The sequence below is a fragment of the Trichoplusia ni genome, chromosome 1 (assembly GCF_003590095.1).
Source record: "Trichoplusia ni isolate ovarian cell line Hi5 chromosome 1, tn1, whole genome shotgun sequence".
NCBI lineage: Eukaryota > Metazoa > Arthropoda > Insecta > Lepidoptera > Noctuidae > Trichoplusia > Trichoplusia ni.
This window is the reverse complement of record NC_039478.1, coordinates 2,850,470-2,877,724: the sequence shown is the minus strand read 5'-3', so window position 1 is coordinate 2,877,724 and position 27,255 is coordinate 2,850,470. Positions and strand designations below refer to the sequence as shown.

At 34.4% G+C, this 27,255-nt stretch overlaps 2 protein-coding genes across 4 annotated transcripts in view; one reads left to right on the top strand and one right to left on the bottom strand.

Moving 5' to 3' along the window:
- Nucleotides 1-14,039: 14,039 nt before the first annotated feature.
- On the top strand, nt 14,040-16,613 carry LOC113494112. The gene is made up of 2 exons (XM_026872303.1): nt 14,040-14,568; nt 14,996-16,613. Exons 1-2 carry the CDS (start codon nt 14,393-14,395, stop codon nt 15,486-15,488), a joined length of 669 nt encoding a protein of 222 aa, XP_026728104.1. The 5' UTR covers nt 14,040-14,392; the 3' UTR covers nt 15,489-16,613.
- A 4,143-nt stretch (nt 16,614-20,756) lies between these two features.
- LOC113508409 (otoferlin-like) overlaps nt 20,757-27,255 on the bottom strand; it is a 33,930-nt gene continuing 27,431 nt past the window's right edge. For 2 of the 3 annotated variants that reach the window (XM_026891443.1, XM_026891452.1), the window contains exons 24-31: nt 26,641-26,816; nt 25,171-25,291; nt 23,698-23,806; nt 22,757-22,929; nt 22,555-22,655; nt 22,243-22,308; nt 21,469-21,633; nt 20,757-20,954 (exon numbers count right to left, since the gene is read on the bottom strand). In XM_026891443.1, coding sequence (XP_026747244.1) covers nt 21,471-21,633; nt 22,243-22,308; nt 22,555-22,655; nt 22,757-22,929; nt 23,698-23,806; nt 25,171-25,291; nt 26,641-26,816 — 909 coding nt within the window. In that variant the 3' untranslated portion in view covers nt 20,757-20,954; nt 21,469-21,470. The remainder of the gene's footprint in view (nt 20,955-21,468; nt 21,634-22,242; nt 22,309-22,554; nt 22,656-22,756; nt 22,930-23,697; nt 23,807-25,170; nt 25,292-26,640; nt 26,817-27,255) is intronic. The other variant, XM_026891460.1, reaches the window with a different exon arrangement.

Genomic DNA, 27,255 nt, shown 5'->3' with positions numbered 1-27,255 from the left:
ATTTTTAGTAATATCTGATATTTTTAAGCTGTAATTTATTTTTAGATGTTATACTAAAATAAAAAAGATTAATATTCTGTAACTAATGAAACTGCTGTAACTAGTAAATTTTGAACGTATTTTATAAAAAATGCCGTTAAATATAGAAATGTAGAGCTTAAAAATTCATAATATTATTATCGCGCACATTTTAAGAATATCGATGTGATAAAGGTTTTACTTGTCATTTACAATGGCATCTCTTTGATTTAGCCGAAACTATCGTCACAAAGAGCTTTCGAGGGCAGTCCTGAAAGCTTTTCCCACAGGAGGATCACTCTTTTGTACCCTGCAGCGTTCATAGATGGCGCTATACTAGACACAGAATCTCAGTGTAAAGGATTTTTCAGTCCGTTTTTAGATGATCTTTTTGAGAGGTCATGCAATTACATTCAACAGTCTATTGAAGGAAGGTTTATGTAAGGACGTTTGTTAATATATAGATAATTTTATAATAGTAACTATTGTGAGTAACTTTTGATCCCCTCCTAACTCAAAAACCTTTATTTGTATAAATTACACACATTAATACTTGTACTTTGTAACCTCCCGCCGTTGACGATTAGTTTATAATATACTGTTGTATGTAATAGGAAAGTTAAACAGCCCTTTTATGGAAAGATCAATACCAAAAAATCATTTGAAATTCCTTTTAAAATTTGTAAACATATGTAATCGTATAATTTTAATACATCTTACATTTGTACTAAATACTATGTTTTGACTTGAAGCGTGCACAAAATTATAAAACAAGACAATGGGCTATTAAAAAATTAAATAATAATAAAGTATCCAGAACGCTCACAACGACACTTTTAAAATCGGAAAATCTGATTTCTTTCATTTATCACTTTGTAAGTTCTGTCCTTATACCAACGATGTATTTGACAAAATTACGTAATACATAACATTTGACCTCAAAAAATATTCTATTCGATGACTCAACTCAAATAACTTTTGCTGATTCTGTACATAATAATTGTATTAATTAATTCACTTGTATTGAGATGTCATATAAACTGGTCGAATTTATTATTTAAATGTCTGCAATGAAAACATTCAAGTTGAAGACAACATTTCAATAGACACATCTAGTGTCGAGTAGCTGAACCAAATAAGTGGTGACATCTCTACCCAAATAATAAAAGTAGTTGGTTAGATAGAGGACTATCCATGATCCAAACCCCCAAACACTCAAATTATTTGACTAGATGTCGCTACGAGTCTAAAAACCGTCTCCTCGTCGATCTGCTGCCCTAGTACCAGTACTCGGAAAATGCTTCTCTTATGCCCTTTTGGAGTTGATGAGGGCACTTTTGTTAGTACAGGTTTACGGTCCCCAATTCTGTGACCGAAACCTGATAATATATTTTACTGAATCTACCAGGAGATCATGACCGGCGAGGAGGTTGTAAAAGCTCTACACATTTGTTAAGGTTTTACGGTATGCTACTCGACACCAGAGGTCGCTTCAACGCGTTCAGTAAAATGGTGTTCATTTTCCGGATAGCTGTTAGGAGTGCGCCGGTTATCCGGCGACATTTTGTGTTACAGTATGGGGACTGCCACGGATATAACACGGACCGGCCGGAAATCGGTGCCGGTTAACCGGCAAAAGGCACGTGTACATTGGTCCTAAAACATGAAAAAGACGGGTGTATCCTTCATTTCATTCCCACTCGTTAGAGATGCTGTTTTGGCGCGTATTTTAAATTCGGAGTGATACCTTCATATTATCACCGCCTAAATGCATCTCGTTTGATCCGGATTTATAGTTATTTGTAGAATACAAGGTAATGACACTATTTTCTTGCATTTTACAATATTATATTTAGATGTTTCTTTATTTTTGATCGAAGCCTGCAAGTAAAATTTGACGTTCTTTCCCAAGTTCAATTGAGCCGCAAATAGTAGCGTAGTTAATTTAGCGTAGGAAGATTTGAACATTTTCTGATAAATATAGATTAATTTTAAACGTATATAGTTTAGGAAAAGTAGAATATTTCAAATACGAATACCAATCCTTCGTACAAAGATAATTAAAAGTTGTAACAGGTTTTTAAAATTGTACACAGCTACGACCCGCCTTAAAGGCATACAATAATTTAAAATTTATAATGTGATTTATGTATAGAAATCACAATGAGAAATAAGGAATATTAAAACAATAAAAATTTGATGCATTTCAAAGCAATTAATATCACAATACTGAAACTCTTTCATTACAGGGGAACGATTAAAATTAAAAAACTACATCATGTTTTAAAATTTCAAAGATTAAATAATTTATAGAAAATAGAAGATACATTTCTTATATCAGTACAGTTATTTTAAAACCAAAAAAGATGGATAGGTTTTGATGATAAAAACCTTTTTCATTTGCAAATTGTAAGAACTATGAACCTTTCTCACCAATCATATTTTTATAATTTCCAAAAAAAACTGTTGTACATTTTTACGTAAAAATATTTGTTATTCTACTCTCTTGAAATGTCAGGTTTCGGTTTGTAGGAGCTAGCCAAAGGTGTCGAATTGCTTTTAACGAATTTAACTACACAGATATCTTACACCCGGAGAAAGGAAAAAGATTACATTTAAGAAGATAAGGCGTGAAGATTAACAACGTGTAGGTAAGAGCAGCTTCAAAATTACAAAAGAAAATCGAACACGCACGATGAATAAACAAGTACGTAACCATGGCAACGCAGCAACGGTCTTAATATTTATTTATTTAATTATCACACTAATCTACCATTACAGGTTACTTAACCTAATGCGGTAGCTAGGACTAATCAAAGGTCTACAATAACTTATTGCAAAATGACGATTTAATATATTATAGCTTTGTACCGGGTAGTCGTGAAAGGCACACAATATAACAATATCGCTGAACCCCGCTCCTGCCAATTGGAATGGCCGATGAATTCTATAATTATTTTATCTTTGGTTGTTATACACCGTCATTTTTTAGTCGTCTAACAAAAGCAGCTCAGTTCATGTATCCAATGACTAGAACACGTACATGATAAAAAAATAGGTATTTATGAGATTTGAATAAATTGAAAATGCAATTTTTATTCAATATTATGATGCAATTCGTAGTTTTTTAAAAACACAGTTCTGTTACGAGCGCGGTCCGAGCCTTGTAACAATGGTTTTTATCATTTTTAAGAGTATATTTCAGATTTCTCTTGTTTCATTTTTCTTCGTACTTATTTTTTTGTTGATGATAAAAAAATCGCGCCTAGGGGTATTTTACGTCGGATACATGAACTGGGCTGCTTTTGTAAGACGAATAAAAAATCTACGTATATATGACAGGAATAAGATAGAAAATACTTTTGTGGTAAAGAACAGTTTTGAGGGGTTCACTTGTCATTTAGTCTTTAGGTCTAGCGCGACAACTGAATTAAAAAAAAAAACGAATTCTTAATTTAATACAACGAAAAATTGCACTTGTATATGCATATTATGTGCAAAAAGCTTGCTTACTGTACGTCATGCGCAGTATTTTCTCAGGTATTCCATGACAAACGGTGTAGCAAAATAGCATGACGAAACTCGGATTATAATTGTGAACCTGAGAAACACTAAAATATCCCGATCTTAAGAACACTTTAAGAATATTTAAAAAGATTTCTAAGTGCCATCTCTTTGATGACGTCGTTATTACTGTTACAAAAAGCTTTCAACGGCAGTCCTGAAAACTTTCCATCGAGGAAATACAGCAATCAACGTGTTTTGTACCACGCAATGTACATAGATGGCGCTATGCATCGTGTAATGTGCCTGTAGTGGAAATTGTATTTTTATGTTATTTTTCATACACTTTCATCCGAAAGAGATGTTAGTTTTAATCATTATTTAATGTATATACAAAAAGATGCAAAATAACAGAACAATATTAAATAGAAAAGTTACCAATACATGCCATCCTTGTCCTATTTATTCGAGGTGTGTGAACCTTGAACTTGAACAGTTGTCAAAGGTTGGAAGCGGAATAATAATGAGTTGTGACCTATTTGGACTTTATCCAAGAGTTTCGTACAATATACCTCTACCTGTTGATATGGCAAATATTTTGCTGAGACAATTCCAAGACACGTGAGCGATCAAAACAACTACCTACTTGAAATGTGCTTATGTGGCTGCACTAGAGTGAATATCAGCAACAATATTTGAATTGTTTAAGCAATGGGAACTAGTATTGTAATTACAGAAACGGCTATATCAAATTTTATTAGGCCTAACTTCACAAACTCTACACCTTAGTCAAAATATGTGGCTTGGCCGTTCGCTACTACAAGAACTATTGTATAACACAACAGTAATCAACAGTGAATTAATTTTTCACCTTACGCCTATGTAAATGTAGCGAAATGACCAAGCCACATATTTTGACTAAGGTGTAGAGTTTGTGAAATTAGGCCTTGTAGAGTTAGGGCGTGTAGCGTTAGAAGCTTGGCTCTACATGAGATCTGATAACTTTTTGACAGTGCGAGTCATATGGGCTCGTCTTGGCAACATTTTACATGAAAATGTTTTTGGTGGGATTGCATTTATACATTATTGACAACAAAGCTTGCTAAACTTTTAATTGGTCATATATTCTTATCTATTTCACTGTTGAATACACACTTTTAAAAAACTAAAAGCCTTTTCTTAACAATTACTCAGACGTCAGGTTTCAAATCAGGTAGACCCTAAACACCGGTATTTTCTCAAGTATTTCATGACTAACAGTGAAAAAAATATCATGACGAAACTTGGATTGGAAGCATAAACCCATAGCGAGCAGACGCGACCAACGTAGTGATAAACATTTTAAGTAAAATTGTAGTTATATTCTTTTCATGTAGGAAACTTTCATCCAAAATACACTTTAAATCTAAAATAGGGATTCAACGTACGTTCTTTGATTTGGTATAAATCTTAAGGCAATAAAAATATGCAGCTTAATAGAAATACTGAAAAGAAAATGTAACCTTCACTTGCTGTCCTGTTCATTCAAGTTTAGTGAACCTTGAACTTGAATAGTTGTCCCAAGGTTGGGTGCGGAATAACAATGTGGTGTAACCTACTTGGACCTGATCCAAGAGGCTCCTTACAAATCTACAACCTGTTGATATGTGAAATATTTTGACGAAACTTCTTAAGATGAAAAAATAAAGCGAAATACGTTAGCTTAACGCTGCTAATAAGCGTAGCATAGGCTACTTCGAATTTTATCAGCAAAAATTGGATAATTTCTCACTTGCGCTACAAGTTTCAAGGTATGTCCAAAGTATGAATTTACATTGCATTGTCACGCAAAAAAGGCACGATGGTCGTGGTAACACATTCAACCTTTTTGTTTCCAATACTCATCGAACGTTTTTTGAAGATTTGTAAAGTTCAAAAGGTGTTTTGCAATTTGCTAGATTGTTTTTATTTTCGCTGAGTTCATCGTGGTTTTCAGGTACTTTGAGAAGCCTACAACAGCGGAAAATCTAAGTAATGCTGTGGTGTTTTGTTTTTATTTTGGTGATTAATAATTTATACTTATGTACTTACGAACAACTGTTTTCAGTGTTCACACTTATAGAATTTTTTGACAGTTTTTCTCACTGTCGAAGTGAATGAAGAGACCCCAGTTACAATAAAAACTATGCTTAGGATTTTGATCTATCAATGTATTTTGTTTTGTTTGTATCCTAAATTCATTCCAACTATATACAATATTACTATAAAAGCAAAAATAACTCCGTCTGTCTGTTTCTAGCTTAAACCTCTCAACCGATTTAGATGAAATTTGGCACAGACCCTGAGAAAGAACATAGACTACCTATATTATTGCCATAAAAGGGATGAGGAGGTTGAAAGTTTGAATGCGATTTCTTTATTTTTAGAAATAACTAAACATGTGTTTTTGCATTTTTGTAGTTTCGACCTGTGAGGCGATGAAATGATCGCTCGTACTGAACTCTAATTGATAACCATAATAATCAAATTGTACAGGCATGTTTTAAAACAATTTATAGATGATACCCACTAAGACATACAACAAACACCTTCCCTTAAGGTTTAACAACGAGATTCAATAATCTCGACAAAAGTAGGACACGTACTTCAATAGAACACGTATTCTGAAATGTATTTCACGGGAGGCGTAGCTCAATGGCTAGAGCGTTCGCTCAGCAAGCGAGAGGTACCGGGATCAATAAACGGCGCTCCCATCTTTAGCTGGCATGGTTTTGCACTTGTTTTTTTTTTACATATTTTTGCCACATTTTGATGGCTCGTTTTGCTAACATGAACACAGCGTAATCATGAGGCCTATCATGATGCGACAACACAGCGACTTCTTAGTCTATTAACACACGGACGAAGTCGCGGGCAAAAGGTAGTTATCTGATAAGGTTAGCCACGCATGAAGTCCACAAGATATATCGCTTTAAAGTTTATTAGGCGATTTCAAAAAAGGAGGTTCTCAGTTTCGATTTTTTGTATGTATGTATGTATGTTTGTCCGCGAATATTTCGCGTTTGGCTGAAGCGATTTGGATGCGGTTTTCAGGAATGTATTTGTTACATTGAGGAGAAGTTTTTGTGCTTTAACCGACTCAAAAAAAGGAGGTTTTGAGTTTGACCTGTAAGTAGATAGGTGGGTGATTCTTCGGCAAAAATACACTAGTTAAGGTCATATCATTATCCTCACCAACTGGTTCACTTCACTGTGATGCTGAAAATGTTTTAATTCTTACTTCATCTAAAAATTGCCGTAGTACTTTACAAGCTTAGGTAAAAATAATATTAAATCAAACAATCTGCAGTATGAAAAAGGTGGTGAGGATAATGATGTTCTTAATTAGTGTTACTTTTTTCCGGAGAATCACCCAGGTACTAGTTAACCAATGTAGATTATTATTATTACTAGCCTGGAATGTCCCACTGCTAGGCAAAGGCCTCCCCACTCTTCTTCCACTTGTCTCTGTCATGAGCCGCGACTGACCAGTTCGGTAAGAACGTACCAGGTCATCCCGCCATCTCCGTCTGGGTCTGCCTCACTGACGTCGGTTTTGTGTCACGGACCATTCAGTGGTAATTTTTGCTGTAGATTATTAGAATTATTACATATAGGTACAAAAACATTGCTTTTCGTGAGTATGTAAATGATCTAGTCCGTTTATCGTTATCTTTTAGTGCTTTACTTACCATAATGTTGGTAGATTGAGATGAGGATCGTACCTACTGATCATAACTGCAGCTTGCGTTAGGAGATACCCAACGCTTGTTTCTACTGCGTCTTGACTGGTTTTCTAGCAGCGAACGGCAACAATTTGAGAATAGATAAAATTCTGATGGGGCTTTGATTACTTTTGAGGTAAATAAAACAATTCTTTTTTTTTGTTAATACATTTATTTTATCATAATCACTTAATTCTTAATATAACTCCATCTAAAAAGAGGGCAGGTCTTGTAAGACCGTCATGATGAGCATAGCTGAAGCTACGAAGCTAAATAAAAATAAACAAAAGCTTACATTCGAACATGCATGCATAGCAAATAATTTATATGATTTTACTTGTATTTAATAGTCTGCTCGTGACTGTTATAGTAGGTACATGTTTTATAATACCTCTCGTGGTTGAATCCAAGTAGAGATTGTATTAGCCACTCTTTGTTCTCGTTCATTGGGCTTTTCGATCAATATCCGCGAAACTACTATCAGGAGATAGAATACGGAGAAGCCAATGCTCAAGTCAACGTAAAAACAGCCAGAATTTGCTAAATTGTTCAGGCGCAGTCACAAAGCACAATCCAAAGCATCGGCAAAGAACTAATTGACACTGACAGTAAAACATATTTTCCTAACCTGTCAAAAAATAATTGCCATATTAACAAAAAAATATTGATCACGTAAATCATTTCTATCATTAAATCGTAAACTATTACGATTTTATGCAACGATTATGCTTTCTAAAGTATAATTATATATGTGTTTAATTATATATGAGGTTATTTCTAGTTCTGAATAATTAATAATCATATCAATATTTGCGTTATTTTACATTTGACAACTTCTAAAATCGTACTTGCGTTTAGTTCACAATTGATTGCGTTTAGTAAAACGTATATTTTTAACGAAATTATTAATTAATCCCAAGTTCTCGAAGTCGGTGCCAAGCCAACAAAACTAAACGAAAGCGGCTTCATAGAGAAAACCATACAACAAAGTATTCAATCAATAGAATAGCGAGATTGTAAACTGACGGTAAGTTAGATTTTGTCAGATTTCAAAGTGACGCACGAACACTTCGTAAAGAAACGGTCGGGAATCTAAATCTGCAACCACGCTATGCTTAGCATAATGAGTATGCTTAGCATAATGCTTAGAATAAGGAGCAGAGCAGTAATGAAATATCGCACTAATACGGGCAATAATTGCGAGGACTAAAAAATGAATCTGATTTAAAAAAATCCATACTTATATCATCACCTCTTCCTTGTCATGGAAATTGGTTTGGCACCGACTTCAAAAGGTATAAGGTTGAAATAGAGGTGTATATTATATACTAAAATGTATTTTATACTTTTCAGTTTGTTTTTGAAGGCGGTTCCTTTTTCACGTAAAAAATAATAATATATTCTTTCTGTTTTGTTTTGAGATTTTTTGTTTTTAAATTTTTATCTACTATATAAAATTCCCGTGTCATGATTTTAGTTACCGTAGTCCTCCGAAACGACTTCATCGATTTTTACCAAATTTTATATGCGTATTCAGTAGGTTTGAGAATCGACTAACATTAATTTTCATACCAATAAGTGATAAGGGTTGCTTACACTAAAAAAAATCGGCAAAACAACGTTTGCTGGGTCAGCTAGTAATACCTATATAATATATTTACATAATATAATAATATTAAAAGTAACAAAAGGTTTTATGCTTCTGGGTGGCCACGACAGGATTCGAACCTGCGACCGCCGAAACTAGGTTCGGTCGCTCTGTCCTCTGAGCTACGTGGCCTGGTGAAACAATTTTTCAAATTTACCATCTCATGAACTTTACCGGAAATCAGCAATGCGATATGGAACGTAGCACCCTAGACATAGAGTACAATTTAGCGATTCCCACTGTAACAAGAATAGCGGGCACGTGACGGTTTGTAAAGGCGCCAGGGAATCAAATAGTAAACTAGAGAGCAAAAATTACGTGGACTGAAAAATGAATCCGATTTAAAAAAATCCTTTTTATATCATCAAACACACGGACAAGGTCGCGGGCAATAGCTAGTATCTAATAAAGCAGCGTTCTTCTTTGTCATGAAAATTGGTTTGGCACCGACTTCAAAACCTTCATTTTTTACCTAAAAAACTGTGTATAGTCTTTCCGTTTTCTATGAGAATTATTGTTTTATTTTTAATCTTTATTTTATACTGTTTAGTAACATGTTCTTAATTTACTTTAAGTTTTCGTCAAGTGACCTATTAGTTTATTCTAAGTGAATTAAAGATAGTTTTTTAGGGATTTTAATTTTGATATCTCTGTTTATTAATAATTATAAACGAATAACATAAATTAAGATATAGGTATTGATAACTCTTTGTCTAGTAATCGCGGACGAACATACATACATACATACAAACAATCGAACTGAGAACGTCCTTTTTTGAAGTCGCTTAGAAACCACTAAAAACCTTCATAAACACATACCTTCTTAAAGGTCAAACTCAGAACCTTTTTCTTTTGAGGTGGTTAAAGCACTAAAACATTCCCCTGAAAGTAAAACATACTTTTCTGAAGAAACCACATCCAAATTGCTTCGTCCAAACGCGAGATAATCGCGGACAAACATACATACAAATCTTACCTCCTTTTCATTAAGTCGGTTAAAAATGGATTGTCTGTAAAGTCGATTTATTGACAGTGATTTGTGCAAGCTTGTTTTAATTGTTTTTCAAACTTAAGTGTTGTATAATGGGTATGAAGACAATTTTATTTTTCTGCGTCTCTCTTGAATTTTCAAAATTTATCAAATTATAGTGAATTAAACGAACGCGTAACGTCAAGATTGCGTTTAATTTTTCCTAAACTTAAAAGTTGTGTATCTTTGTCACTTTCAGAAGAAAATAAGAATACCTATCAAATATTGTTTTATTATGTAACCGAGGAACTAAATACATTTTTACTTTTTTGTAAAAAGTCATCATTCCTATGGATACATAGGAGGTTGTAAAAGTTAAAGTTGTCAATATAATGTGCGATGATTATGTTTTTGCCGTCGTTTTTATTGATGACCTCCTTGTCGAGTGGCGTATGCACCAGTTTCAAGGTGTCGCTAGCTCTGAGGTCCCGGGTTCGAAACCCAGTCGGTTCAATGTAAACAGTCACATTTCTACATTGCCTCGGGTCTGGGTGTTTGTGGTACCTTCGTTGTATCTGAATTTCATAACACAAGTGCTTTAGTAACTTACTTTGGGTCTATTGTTTGATTTGATTTGTTTGTTTATTTGCTGCACCGTTTAATAATTATAATCCTTGCCATCCCGAGAGTCTGAATCGGTGAAGCTTCGACTAATAGTCCAGGTTCGGTGGTAGTTTTTATACTTGTTTTCTAACAAGCTAATTTAGCTGAGTACCTTCATTTTGATAGGACAATGAAGAATGTTTGTACGCAACCCTCGATTATGGTCGTTAAAATGGTTAAATTCAATAATATACGACTTTTGTTACATTTATAATTTTTGTTGTATTCGCGCACGTTTTCTTACAACCACCATTTTTGCAATCCGAGACAACAACAGCGCTAAGCAACGGACTCATAGACTAAAACAAATTCAGTTTAATTATTTTCCACCAGAACAATATATGATACTACACGTTGCATTTAATAGTTATGTATAACGCAATAACAACAGTGGCAGCTCACAGAGAGCGCATAAAAAAATGATTCTTTTTGGTAAATGAAAAGATATTCACCGCAATAATTTGCAAACTCAGTTGTGCTAAAGATGCTCGGTTTGATCAAACGATTGCTAATTCTTCATCTTGCTTCTTAGTTTGTATGGCACAAATTGTGTGTTACTTTATCCTGGTCCTACACTCATAAAGTGTTAATACCACGAGAACATTTTTCTCATTAATAACTGTCGGACCAAATGCGTGTAGAATCAAGTCGGTGCAGACTGACAGCAGCATTCTAAGTATAAACTACTAGCAGTTGCCCGCGACTTCGTCCGCATGGTTAGAAGATAGATATTAAAAAGATCTACAATCCCGTAACACATCATTTTGTTCTATTATCAATAGTTTTAGCAGCGTACGCAGAAATAGGTTTCTGATTTTTCACATTTGGTTACAACATCGCGAGTTTGCGACTCTTCTTACGGATCTCTGATATTTTTGAAAATAAATTATAGCCTATGTTCAGCGGGACCAATGTAGTTTCTTAAAAGTGAAAGAATATTTCAAATCGGCCCAGTAGTTTCGAAGCCTATTCGTGTCAAACACACAAACGAACAATCAAATCTTTCCTCTTTATAATCTTCTTCTCTAATATATAAAATTCCCGTGTCACGATGTTAGTTACCGCACTCCTCCGAAACGGCTTGAGCGATTTTTATGAAACTTTGTATACATATTGCTTAGGTCTGAGAATGTAGCAACATCTATTTTTATAGCCCTAAGTGATAAGGGTAACGTGCTAAATAGCCTAAAAAAATATATTTTATTTTATGGACGAAATTGTTTGTTTTTATTTTTTTCATGTGGCATTAAAAAATACATACAACTAAAAATAATTTATTAGGCAAAAAAACGTTTGCTGGGTCAGCTAGTATTAGTATAGAAGTATAGATTCTTAATTTAAGAGGTATGCGGCTATGCACCTAATGTTTCTGTGCTGAAAACTACTGACTGTTTGTGCACAGAAAACAAACAAGCTGCGACTTTGTCTTCTTCCCCAATTTTCTAAGCAATGCAGCGTATAAGCTGCCTTTTAGCCAAAAATCTCTATTAGTGCGATAATTTTAAATCGACCGGAAATTGAAAGGAAAAAAGTAATAAGCTAATTGTCTTTCAAAATCGCAAATACCTAACACGCAACTTGCTGCATTTAAAATAAAGATTGTTGCGATAATGATCATTTTTTTAGAACAAAGTTGTTTTTCATAAAAGTTTGTCAATCTTCAAAAACAGTAATTCTTCGGACATTTGAAGGAAATAATTCCATAGTACAATGCTTTCACTTAGGTAATTTTAACATTCGGGCATCGAACGCATTCTTAGCTTTAACTAGTGACTCTTCAAATTCCATTCTTTTTTAAACTGTTTATTTTTGCTTCTATTAAAATATACTAGCTGTTGCCTGCGACTTTGTCCGCGTGGTTATAAGATACATATAAGTTATGATTTATATCTGCCCTGCTTTTTCCACATTTTCCATTGTATCTTCGCTCCTATTAGTCGCAGCGAGATGGTTTATAGCCTAAAACCTTTCTCGATGAAAGGTCTATTCAACACAAAAAGATTTTTTCTATTTGAACCAGTAGTTCCTGATATTAGCACGTTCAAACAAACAAACTCTTCAGCTTTATATATTAGTAAGTATATATATATAGATAGAGTGGGATAGTATATACTTTTAGTCTTATGCATATTATGTAGCTGTATGTATGTATATTGGTAGACACAAAATCGGTTCAATGCTTTAAGAGGCTATAAGCCTACTCTTCTTCTTTATAATAGGTCGGATTTATTATGAAAACAGACAGACGAAAAATTCTAAAGTAAAATTTGAACAATTCTTGTCATTTTACGAAACTCATCTTTTTGATTTGACTCAAACTTACGTCAATAAGATGAATAAGATGGTCAGTGCTTAAACGTAATTTAAGCATTGACCATCACGCACCGTTGCCCATTAGGACAGGTCTAGACAATTTTATTCTAGTAGTCTATCGTAGATTTTTCTTACACAATTTTAATTGATTAAGTTTTCGTAATGATTTATGATAGAGGCAAGTTAGGTGAATAAATAAACTAATTAACTTCGCAAGTTGATGATATTTTCCCTTTAAATAATGTGTTAGATTTTCTATAGTCTGAAATTTGGCAGGAGGGATAATAAATTAGAAGATCAATTTAGTCCGTCAGATAGTCATGTTTGTTCATCAATTTTCTTTCTCGATAAAATAATTCATTTAACAAAATAATAAGCTTGCCTCATGAGATGTTAACTGTGTACATACTTATAATTTCAACACCGGCGTTGTGAAATTTCAAACCCTTTGCAAAAACCAAAACCCTCGTAGCTGTTCAGCAAAAAGAGACCCTAAACAATATCACATAGAGTCGTAATAACACCAATATCAAATAAAAGTTTGGAGTTATGTATCTAGACACCCTTCAGCCAGACAATATTGATTTCTATTATGTATATAATAACATATAAGACTGCATGTACACCGTGGACAGATGCACCTATGGGGAGGCTGGGATTCAAATTTCCCGGGAATATTGAACCTCGCCTAGCAACAGCCGACTATTTGAGAGGGGCTTACGCTCTTTTATAACGCAGATTAGATTAGGGCTGCCACTGAAATGTTGTGAATATTTATTATCTTTATTTTATTATAACAAAAAAAAAACAAATAAAAAAATTGTTTGTGATAAGTTATTATGTAATTGGACTTATAAATGAACAAATACAGTAATAAATTAATTTTATATTTTTTACATTTGTTAATTTATATTTAATTTAGACACGTTTAACTGATATTTAAAAGTATCAAGATTTTAATTATAGCCAAACAGTTAAGTTTACAAATGCAAATGCTTTGCTCTTTCATAAAAATATATATTTTGATTTACTGCTTACACGCAGCGTGTAAACGATATTGTTTCAAAAAAAACAGAAATAAGTTTATAATAATAGCATTAAACAATACATACAACTAAAAATAATTTATTAGGCAAAAAAACGTTTGCTGGGTCAGCTAGTATTAGTGGTCCTGAATAAACATTTGCAATGGCAATGAGATTTCGTGTTCAACCTCGTTCCTTTCTTCCTAGAACTCGCGTAAATATTCGTGCAATTCTCAAAATAAGTAACGTGCTCGCCTAAAATTTCGGCAAAATAAATTTATTCGTCAAAAAAAAAATTGTCGCCAAGAATGAAGAAATACTCATTAAAGCTTTATAAAACAGCTAACCATATCTCCTGTAACATTCAAACTATTTTTATTTAAATAGCATTATGTAATAGAAGCCCACACCGTCCATGGATGCCCGGGCGCAACCCTACGCATATGATTTTGTAAATTAACCACGCCCCCTATCAGTGCCGGGAAGGGGACCCTAGAAAACTTCCCTTATGCAAAGCACAGGATCTACTAGGGTCGCAGAGCGCAACCGAACGAACCGTCATTGTCATGTGAGAAGTGATACAAGCAAGATGTCTGGCATCCAATGCTCTATTAAGAACTGTGAGAACTCTACCAACCGCAACAAGGAAATGCGTTTCTTTGATTTCCCCAAAGAATCGCCAAGGTCAGTGATCGTTTTTTTTTCTTGTGGATTTAATTTTAAATTCGTCCTATTCATGTTTTTTTTCATAATTTTTCTGCTTCATATAATAAAAAAAGGCCAGATGTATTTTTCTTTGACCAAACAATTTTAAATATTGTTGATCGACGTTTTCTTTTTTGCTTATAATAAATTTTAAATAATTATATCATGGAATTTTGATTAACGAATTCGTTAAATGGAGTCCAATAAAAACGACTATGTGGATCACATTTTTTTTTAATTTACCTTTGACATACCAACATACTATTATTACATTCTATTTGACTACTTCACTTTGAAACTTTCACATTTTTTTTTGTACTTAAGAAAGTTCGTGCTAGTGTCTAAAAAGTCATATAATATATGCTTTAATACATTTACACTGTTTAATTGTATCGTATCTTTTCAGATGCCGCCTGTGGATTCGCGCCTCAGGCCGTACCGAGCTCCTCAATGAGTCGATGAAAAATCTCAAAAAGAAGCACATTGTCTGTGAAATACACTTCAAAAAATCGGACATCGTTGATGGTTCTCTGATTCCTACAGCCATCCCAACTCTTAACCTCTTCCTTGATGAAGACGAATCTCAGCCGCCCGTGCGCCGCCAGGCCATTCTGCTGCCAACTCCTGGCCCGCCACGCATACCGATCCGATCCTCGACTCCTCCGCTGCCCCGGTCTCAACCGATTCCTAAGCCGAAAGCCATTCCGTCGACTCCAAGACCGGGAACCAGGGGTCGCCCTATCCCTATAGGTCGTCATAGACCATCGACTGCCGAACCGGTGCGGGGAGCAGGCCCCGCTGCTGCCGCTGACCCACCGCAGGGCCCCTCTCTGCGCTCGTCCCGCAAGCGCCCTATGCCGCCGCGGACTTACCGCAAGAATACTCTGGCTAACAAGTAGCCACCAAAGTAAGTTACGAGGGGCAGGGGTGGTAACACACTGCGGTACTTACTTTTACTTTTTCTTGTCTTTTTGCCATTTTATGTACTAGTCAGACTACGAAGATTATAAAGTTCAACTTGTTCTTATATACCAACTAGCCTACGGTGCTTTTAAAAAGTGTTAAAGGTGTTCTAAATTAAAATGGTGACCCGGATACACTTAAAATATAAAAAATAATGTGATTACGTGAATAATATTCACAATCGGAATAAATTATTATTTTAACGATTATTATTAAATATTTCGTTTAATGTATAACATTAATTATTGGCCTAAATGTTTAAAACTACAGCGATGAACAAAGTTGGTTTCAAAAACTCAATGGTTTCTAGGTTGTGAGTGAGGGGTCCCTCGATTTCATTTTCTATTATTGTCACAAAAATACCTCTTTGATTAAAAGCCGTTACGTAATGTCTTAACTATTGCTATTTAAGATTGAACACCTATTTGTGAACCTTTAACAGTATGCAATTTCCATCTAAAGTACTAACTGTGGCTTATATATGTAAGTTTCTTGAGCAACATATTGTTCATTATATAATCGCATTTTCTAATGTATGTTTGTCAATTTCTTTAGAGATTAAGATACAATATGCTAATCAAATTATCATTAGAACGTATTTAGAAGTTTAAGATTCGGTTCTTTGTATAAATCCCAAGTAAGACTTTGGCACCATCCACAATTTAAAATAAAATATAAATTCTTGAAAACGGAATCCGCTTTCCTGAAAGATTAAAAAAAATAAAACAAAAAAATATTGTAACTTTGGGTCTATACAAATCATAATAATATTAAAGCACAGCGAATAGTAATATCAATAGAGTTCATAAAAATTCAGAACGTAGGTATATTATTTATCTCTAGATTTTTTGTTTACTTTTATTTTGCCCGCTGCGCTGAGCTAAGCAATTCCACGCATTTACCTTCTTGCATTGCGAAAACAGGACGGCAAGAGCCTAAGCGAAGTAGAGAAAGAGAGAGCGCTAGGTCACACACACCTCACGCATGCATTTATATGGATATTCAATTAGGATTTCTTTGGCAGAGTGGGTTCCATGATGACGTTTCGAATTTTGTATGTCAAAAATAATAATTCATTAAAAAAACTGCTGATTTTTAAAATATTAAACTTTAAGTACCTGCTATTGAATTTGATTAAATATTTTAAATAACTGATTATTTATATAGTCGTACATTCAGGACTAAACAATGAACTGTAATTGATCTGAATTGTGTCTGATTCTGATTTGAAATAAAAGGTTTGAAATTATTCAAAATACTTTTTATTGATTTTGCCTTTTTATTTATTTTATTTTACCTGCTAACAGTACGGTAAGTATGTATTTAGTCCTTTGTCAAAACTACTGTTGCTGCGAATTTAAAATGGAAGCCCACCAAAGCTTTTGCATTAAGATTACGGGCCTGTCACACCATTGCCATATAAGTTCCTGTTAAATGACTTATCAGAGTTTTTCATACAAAGAGTGGCGAATTTTTCAGTTTATCTGCCAGATAGCGAGTTACCTTTGGTTGTGAAACAGGCGCTAAAACAGTAATTTCTAAAAAGATTTAGACTTGAAGTAAGTAGTGGTAAATCATCAAAAAAGGTATAGATAACATTTTTTTGAGATGAGGATCGTTTAAAAAATAATACAATGATAGTAGAATATAATAATGACTTAATAATGAAGTAAGTAGGTGATTTTGATCTAGACCCAGCAACACTATCTGACACTAGGAAGTAAGGGCCAAGGAATTCAAAAATCAAGATCTGTAAGTGCCTTTAGCGCTCATATTCGGCAGCTGATACAAAGTTCTTGTGCAAAAATCAGTAAATAATTTAACGAGAAAAGTATATTCAGTTATTGTTGCGTAGCTTTATTGCCCTGCAAAACTGTCTAAAGACGCTTAACTTAAAAAATACTTCAAAAGTAAATATCTGAATAATGCAATACAGCCGACGTTTATAAAGAAGTTGAAGTTATTGATACCGTATATGAGAAATATAATGAAAAGATCGAATAAAATATTGACATGATGGATACGGAAGACGTTGAAACGAATGAAAGCTTAGTAAAACGCTCTCTATAAAGCTCACCTTCAGGTAAAGGGAACTATTTATCCTAAGCCAACATATCTTCCTCTCGTTTTGGTTCTATACCTACATGTTTTATGTACCCGTTTGTTTACAATTACATCGTCTGTCGTCATGGTAACGGTAACACGTTCCAGCGATCCAGAATGTGAACGTAAGGCGGTATTTGTAGCGAACTTGAAACTTTGAGTTAGAATTTTGGAATAATTGTCTACTTGTTGCGAGACACTATGATCAAATTGTTTAGATTCTTATAGATTTCAAACCCATTTTTTTATATTCCTTAAATTAAAAGAGTCTTGGTAATGTAGGAACAACCAAACATTTAGCGCCTGTTTCTCAATGACTAATTAAAAGTTAACTGGCAGATAATTTGAAAATTTTTTCATTCTTTGAATAAAAAAGTCTGTCAAGTCAAAAGGAACTTAATTGGCGGTGATAAAATAGGCTCTTAAAGAATCATTTACAAAGAATGCATAATAAAATTATATGATGATTTTAATACAAATCAGCTTCTTTGATAGGCGTAAAAATATTTTGAGCGAATTAAAAGAAATAATCTATCACCCCATCGTAACCTTATAGCATATTGACGAGAAAAAGGTCGTAAGCATTTTGTGTCGCTTACGCGTTTTCATCAAAAACATCTCAAGGGATGGTGGAAGCAGTAATTCGTCGTACATTTGAACATTCGCAGACAGACAAAATTTATTATAGATGCATTTGTGTATTTGGCAAATAGCAAACGAGTTTTAACAGCCTTTTCTAATTGGTATATATGAAGTTAACCGCAAATAGATTTCGGCAGACATATAGTTAAATAGAAATTGGTCGGTAATCAAATTATGTAGACGACATAAATCAGACGTCCAATTATTTCTACAAATAACAATATTGTTTAATTTGGTTCTTATATAAATAAAGCTTAAGATAGAACTAGGATTCCATTTCTCTTTGCATTAGCTGATTTTGGTACAGACATTTCAGAAATAATAAGTAAAAATAATATATTAGTAGATGGGGTTAAACTGAAAGAATATTTTTATTGTTCACTTATTAAAAGAGAAATATCTTATAATCTCTTACTGTGTGATAACTTACTGAGTACCTATTTCAAGTTTACACTGTGCTTTTGAAGGCCAAGGCTCAAGGGTAACAGGTTCGAATCCTGTCTCGTCCAGTGTCGGCAATTTGGTCGCTTGTTTGTTACTCAATACTTTTCCCATGTTCAATTCCACATTGATAAATGTCTCTAAACTTTCTTTATTTTACAAAATAATATACCAGGAGTGAACGAAACAAAATAACAAATCACTGAACCCAATAGTACTGTTGGATAAATTACATATTTAACGTAGCTATGTCACTAGTGATTGGTGTAGGATTAATGTTGGAATTATTCGCAGATAAAAGTGACCTTTTTATTGATTTCCGTTCCTAGCAGATCCTAAAACCACCGGAGTGCTTCACCTTTCTATTGTTATAGGGTCTGGAGCGTGTTATGTCTACCTAGTTAAACCTATTAATAGTGGGGGATGGTTTTTGTAACATAGGCCAATCATCTACTTTGCCGTATCATTATTGATTTAGCCTTTTCCCAACTATGTTGTGGTCGGCTACCAGTGTAACCCGTTTCAGCTAAGTACTATCTAGCGTTTTACAAGGAGCGACTGCCTATCTGACGTCCTCAACCCAGTTACCTGGGCAACACGATACCCCTTGGTTAGACTGGTTTTTAGACTTCAAGCTTCAAGCTTCTGACTACCTGTAACGACTGTCAAAGATGTAGGAATAACATCCGGGACCCACAATTTAACGTGCCTTCCGAAACACGGAGGAATATATCTCACAGAATAATGAATGAATGAATTGTAAATTTATATTAAAATCAGTACGCAAACAACAGCAAAACCACACTAGGTAGCAACAATCACCAGCCCGTACTTGATCTTAAAAAATATGATATTGTTTAAGAAACCGCTCTTGCTTATAAAATATACTAGATTGATAGCGAGTTTATTTCATCAGAACTTGTGCACCTGACTAGGTAGGAAAAAAAAAATCTATTTTTACACGCTTTGCAGCGACAATCATAGTTGATCCATATTGCTTCGTGAAATCGACATCTGGCAATATCGATTGGGAAAAAATAGTACTACAAATACTGTAAAAAATGAATGTCCCGTACTTTCTAGTCGTCTAGTGTTTTTCCATCTAGGGCACTTTTAACTATGATTATTACAAGGTAGTATTAATTCGCTTTTCCTTTTGCGCGTAACAGAATGCCATTTTAGCCTCCTCTCGGTTTCTAAATAAATATGGCTTATTTGTGTAAGTTTGACTTATGTTGTAAATACTTTGATCCTAAAGTAACAAATAAAGCCAGGCTTGTTAGCAAATTGTTTCCAAAAAACAAAGTAAATTATTCAAATTTTGCCGCGTCTCGTCGTTCACCCCTGTTTCTGCTAATATTGTGCTGCGACACTCGCATACCTTTTGTATGGAAGTATTACAAAGGGGCGCCACGTCAGCAACGCGTCCTATTCTTATTCGACGCTTAGTCCCGCCCCTTAATATGCCTAATAAGTGACCTGGCGGTAGCACGGTGTTCGGTTCAGCGAAAATCACTGATGTGGAACTTTAAGCCGTCAAACATCGGGACTGCCAATTAACAATGTCTAGTCTACCTTCATACATCCACCTTTGCATGAAGTTTTAATAAGCTCTGGTGGAGCCAATGTCGGGAGGCTTCAACGTATTGGAATTACAGAGGCAATAATAATTTTAAAACTTTCAGTACTTATAATTGGCATATCATCTTTTTGTTGTCTAGCTGAAAATTAATTTATCAGGGGAGTCCATCTAAAAGTAATGCTAGTGCGACTACTGTGACTGACATGCTATTACAGAATAGGTACCTAACTTTAAAACTAAACTTTCGATCTGACTAAAACTTAAAATGAAAAGATAACTTAATTAACGCTGTGTACCTAAGGTTAGATTAGTGTTTTAATCATTTAAAATCTTTGTCTTTTTGTAACACACAATAATGCAACTATCGATGAAAATGAAAAAATATGAAGTACCTAATCAATAAAAACAAATGTAAATCACATCATTTTATTGACACGGCACAGAATACAAATCAGAAAACACCATACAACACAGCAGTGTTCAAAATCTTACAAAAGTATCTAAATATTGTAAAATTGTACCTATTTTTATCTTAAAACTTATGTATACAGCTTAAAAAATGACTGCCAAACTCATCATCATTGGTATAGGGGATAAAAAGTTTTCGACGTTTTTGAAGTGTGGGGGAGGAAAACTGAAAAGAAAAAATATTTTTAATCTCGTGATCATAATAAATCGAACAGACCCTTCGTTTCTGAAAGATTGAGCAATTTAATTTAGGACCATCTAATGTGATTGGTTTATAAAATGATTTACAAGAAACACACAGCGCGAAAACTGATTTTGAAAAGTAATATAAAACAACAAATAATCTGATAAAATCTTATACAAAACTAACACTAAATAATACGTGGTGTAGAGACATTAATAAAAATTGCACAAATATGTTTTCTCTAAAGTCAAGGCAAACGTTTCAATTCAATGGAGATTATATTGAAAATACTAAAAAGATTTACTTTTTTCTTACCATTCCGTTATTTTGATGTACAATTTTGTTTAGAGTTAAAATTCAAGTCCATATTACTACTAAAGTAAAATAAAGACAATCGCTTTTCGTCGGCATCTCAAGCAAAAAATAAATCAAAAGTACGGCAATAATATTGTAAAGGAAAATAGAGTCAGTAAAAATTCTACAAATTCCTACTTACTTTCATATTAAGTCGAGGAAGACTTGGGGTATTTCTAGAACTAAAACGCAGATAATGATCAAGCTGGCTATAATGGCAATAGAGACGACCAAAAACGTGTGCTCCTTTCGCCAAATAAACTTGAGGCTTTTCACAAACTTTAAGGGTGTCGTCGATTCCGTTCGCCTGAGGAAATAAACAAAGCAAGGATTAACAATGGAAAACATGACACCAATTGAATTATTGAATTGTAAACATCGCCATTTAAAAGCTGTTGGTATAGACCACTTTGTAAAGTAAATAAATCAATATATGTATTGTGAAACTATTGTACACAATAAATACTTTAACGGGACATGTCCAATGGATGAAACCTTATCATGACGTCCATAAAAGGAATCCCTAAACAACACTGCATTGTCGTGTAGAGCACAATGCAGAATGTAATTTTCAAAACGTATGATGTCATTGTCAAAATAATAACAGTATATTGGTAGTCTACGGCAAAAAGGGTCTTTGATGTATAAAAGATTTAATTTAAACAGGTGGTACGAACTTTTTTGAATGCGATGTTCTTTCTTCAGGGACAGTATTTTTGCTAAGCACGCATAAAAATAGTATCTTAATAGTTATAATTAAGAAAGGACATTTACCTTTGAGTAATTCACTAGTTTGGTTCGCATCTCCAAACCCATGGTTACCTAAAAATCTGATTATCCAGCCTCTAGGCCACATAGGACTACAGTAAAATTAACTACTGCTGCTTTGTTCAAAGTTCAATTTAGGAATACTAACCACGGATTCTTGAGACGGCGTCCGATGATTGATATAAAATTTGCTACGTTCGCACAGCGCCTTTGTCTTCATTATCACGACAAGTAAAGAAAACACAATTGAATTCTAACAGGCTGACTGTTAATAATATTTAAATAGCGTTTACTAATTAAAATATCAAAGCAACACGTGTTTCGTAAGTTCAGTTAAGTACTTCGAAAGTTATGGAAAGGTCAACATTTGCTTGGAATCTTTAGACACAAGAGCAAGTTAGTATTTACTAAGCTACTGATATATAAAGTTATTCGAGATATTAATCAAAATTAAGCATACATAGGTTCAGGCAAGGCTCCTGGTGGTTCCCTTCCAAGTCCAACTGGCATTAATAGAGCTTTTTCTTTTGGTAACAAAGTCAATTCTAAATCAATCATACCCTGAAACAAAGATTTTTGGGTAGGTAATTTTTTTTACCAGATAAAGAGAAAAGATCAGCTAAATTAAAATAATTATACGAAATTATCAATAAGTTACTAACAGAAGAAGACTGCATGCCTGTATTACGGTTGGTATACACTAGGGGCCACCAAGCTCTTATTGACAATGTTGTGAACAAATTAATCTTCTTATGTCTCTCCATTTCGTCCACCGTGCATTTGTTCGCTTGTTTCACTCCCTTTGGCATCGAGTTTAAATTAAATGAAAGGGACGCTGGAATAACACAAGCATAAGTACAATGCTGCATGCACTGGGCGGAGACGGATAAAGCAACTTGTTTTTTTTTCTGAAAGATCTTGTGCTGTGATTCTGAGACCGTCTCCAGGAAACACGGAGTCGACAGTCAAAAGACGGGCAAGGAGTTTGCATTACAATAGTATATTAATTGAAATTCTCGTAAATAGTCCAATACTGCATATTACAAGCTGTTGGCCAAGAGACGACAATTCCAATTGAAAAAATTATGAATAAACAAGAAACATTCGATTTGCCTAAATTAAAATACTACACCGTAAACAATCCCTGTAAACGCCTACTGTATGTTGTATTTGTATGGATGTTTGATACTTAATTGCACGATTTTTATTGACTGTAGTTTATTGCGACCACTGCGTTCGACATCAAAGGAGCGCCACCCCATCATCACAAAGAACCCCTGTTAGCACTCAAATAATAAAAAGGGGTGATTGTTGGAGTACCCTCTATGGAGTTACTGTACATTTTTTTGTGAACTTCAAAAGGTGACCTAGGGATTACTTTAATACGAATAGACGGTAACAGATTAGCGAGTATTATACCCGACGTATTATATTCTGATTTTGGACAGCGAACTATGTAATTGTATATTAAATGGACATCTGGTGTAATTTATAAAAGGTTCTACAACTGTCGACAACATTTTTCTTTAAGTATAATCTCTTGATTATTTTTTGTGTCCATTTCGGTGACTATATAATTGATTATGTATGCTATGTAACATACCTAAGAAGTCATCCTGTGAGGGTGAGTCACTATCCAATACTTGGACAACAAATATTGGCGGCATATGCTCTTCCACTTCAGTGAAAGGGCCTTTTTCTTTTCTTACCAGCTTAAACAAAGAAATCCTTGAAAATCAGATGTACCAGAATCCACAAATTATAAAAAAATGGCGTACAATTACTTTTGTCATTGTAATCTATAAGAAATTATGCCGAATTGCTTCCCACATTTTTCCAATACTAGCCCACAGCTTTGTCCCACGCCGCCGGCAACCATATAAATAAATTACAAACCATATCTCGGGAACATATTCATTACGGACATAACATAGATGAATCACTGCATGCGAGGGTCCCAATTTTCCCCTTCGATATTTTTAATAATCCCATACACGACTAATCACGGATAGAATTTGAAACCAAAGGACCCCCTCCTGCTCTCAAAATAAACAAGTATAGATGACCAAAGGGGTATGGGGGGGTAGCGGTATTAACAAACTAAAAGGGACTGTCAAAATTAATAACTAAAAAAGCGTGGTCCATTGTAGTTCGAGAAAGATCCTATCACCGCTGCTCTAATTGAACCGAGATTCGTTCTGTTCATTAAGGTCTTAAAGCCGACCTAATTCGTTCGGACGTATCCATTTTCTGGCGTTAGGTTCCCCCTTCTGAAGCGCCAATCCCTCAGCGTGGTCGGGTTTCAACAGAAATTAAATTGCTTTGGACGCTGCATTAATTTGGTCGCCGTTGTGGTTGATCCAGTTCAAGCTTAGGATTTGTAATGATTACGGTTTCGTTACGATTAATATCCTAGATATCCGAACATGAAACCTATGCAGCATTGTTACAACTAAACATTTATGTAAGATGTTTTTCGTTTGATCGTCGTGTCGTCATATGGAAACTAATTAAAGTTTATGAACTTAAGAGGGTGAGGAAAAGACCGATAATCGATACTCGATGCACGTCTAATTAAGCTTCTGGAACCGGGAACTATTTCATAAGGTATTCCTTTGTCAACAATCTGTTATGCGAAAACCACGAGAATTTACAGGATTAGTTCATCAGAGTAATGAAGATTATTAATATTACATAGGTAAGAAACAAACATACTTTAAAAGATTATTTTTTATCTATTCTACATAGTATTAAAAAGGTGCAGAGTTTGTTTGAACGGGCCAACCCCAAAAACATCTGATTCGATTTAAAGAAATCTTTCCCGGTAAGAAAGCTCATTTAATGAGGATGGTTGATACTACCGCGCTGCTTTCTATAGGAGCTGAGTAGCAATGGGAAATGCTACAGAAATGGGAAAAAGATATCAATTTTGGGTGCGAGCAGATTTAACGTTTAAATAATTATTGATTGATTTAAAAGGTACCTGATACCTCATATCTAAGGTATTATAATATCAAAGCCACGCGGACTAAGTTACATACAGAAGCTGGTGACGTAAGGATCCGAGAATGGTTACCTTTTTTTCAGCATGGTGATATTGGAAGTGGAATATCATTCGCCAATTGAAGCACCCCTCGCCTGCCAAACTGCTGTAGTGTACATCCGTATACTGCGCTTGGTCCACCGTGTCTACCCACCTAAGAAAAATTACAACGATTATTAAGACATTTAGGTACTCTGAATAATGCATTCACTGTGGAAGTGAGACCGATAATGTTGCCTGTAGCGTTGTGTGGCAAGCGCTGAGGGTAAAATATAGTAATGCCAGGTGTGATAGTTCCGTGTACAGTTGCGGCACATTTTTCTTAACCAATGTTAATGCATAATTAAGGTACTCGTAATTTACTAGTTTTTGATGATGTGAGTAAATGATTAGCTTTCTTTGATTGCCGTCACGTACTCTTTCTGTATCTTGTATGGTATATTCTATCATATGCGATTAAAAGAGTTTAAATTTATCTTTGATCGGAATTTATTATTATAACAGACCAGACGGCGCAGTAGGACCGTTTTTCTATTTAATATTCTACAAAATCATGTAGCTTTTCATTTGATTTAACAAATCCAATTACACGTGGTTAACGAACGCATTATAAACGCACATTTAAATATTTAAGCCACCATCGGCGGCATAGTTATAGAGTAATCAACAACGTTTCACTAATGACATTGATAACATTTTTTATTAATAAAATATTTTATTTTAAGAAATTTGTTTAAGTATTTCTTTGTGTTTACGGAGTGATGAAAATTCATCATAACTTTTGTTTTCCGTTTTGTAGTGATAGTAACTCCAACCGTCGCCGAAGGATTGTCTTGGATATATATCGGACTTCTACTTAAAAACATCCCTGTTTCTGCTCAAGGGAGTCGCATCCAATTTAATATGATAACATAATCGCCACCTTGTGTAAGTGGCGCAACCTCTATAGTTCCCGTCGAACGTGATGGTTACTGCAGACTGTGGATTTGCGAATGCGACCTCATGAATTCAATGCCTCAACTTGTTTGAACACAATTACAATCAATCGGGTTAGACAACGTGCCTAAACAGAGTTGGAGAATATTTTGAAGGGCAGCATTATTTGATCTTCTAATATTGATCTTTAGTTACTAAATTGTGTATTTTCTTGTATTTGTATTTTATTCTTTAAATTACGTATTGGTCCGTACAAGGAAAGATGATAAAAACATTTTTTAGTTGTTTTACACAGATTAGATGTTTAATTGATTTAGTGTATGTCTTTTGTGTCTCAACTTAAAAATAGAATAATATATATAATAGAACTTAAAAAAGCTAACTGCTAGATAAATTGCTAGATATCTATTAAGTCTTCAAAAATAAACATTATACACACCATAAACTTGTCCTCTGAAAATCATCAAAATTCGTATAAGACCAAACTTACTCAGGCGTAAATTATTTGTTTAAACCAAGTTTCCAGAAGCGATATTATGCTTTTAAATATATATCGTCAATACTAACGCCCTGACGTAAATATCGGAGGCTTTCTTGCCGTGGTCAAGCCTCACTCCGCGGACGTCCCACACGACTACTCTCAGCTCATAATCTTCAAGCTTGCGCGGAGTGATGTCCACAGCAGGAGGTATGTATATGTCAGCATCCAATGGAAAGATGTCGACCCACATTTGGAGTTTGCCCTATATACGAAGAATTGGCAAATTATTTACTGATGCGACGTATAAAAAAAGGAATTTGATTATTCCCCAGAAGGAACGGTAAATCAGAGCATACAATACTTACGAATACGAATAATGGACAACTTTTACACATCGCCATCAAGTCTCAGCAGAGCCCGATTATGAGTACTAGACAAATGATACACATACTTATATATTTTTAAATACATAATATAATATACTTTAAAGAAATTACACCCAGACACAGAACAAACGATCGTGCTCTTCACACGAACATTTTTCCTGGTTAGGAATCGAACCCACGAGATCAACAGGCCATATAACTGACCCAACTCAACGTAATATTTCAACACAACGATGAGACCGCATATAAATTTACCGTGTAACTAAAATGTGACAAGTCACCCGAATTGAAACCCGAATTTGAAACGTCACCCAA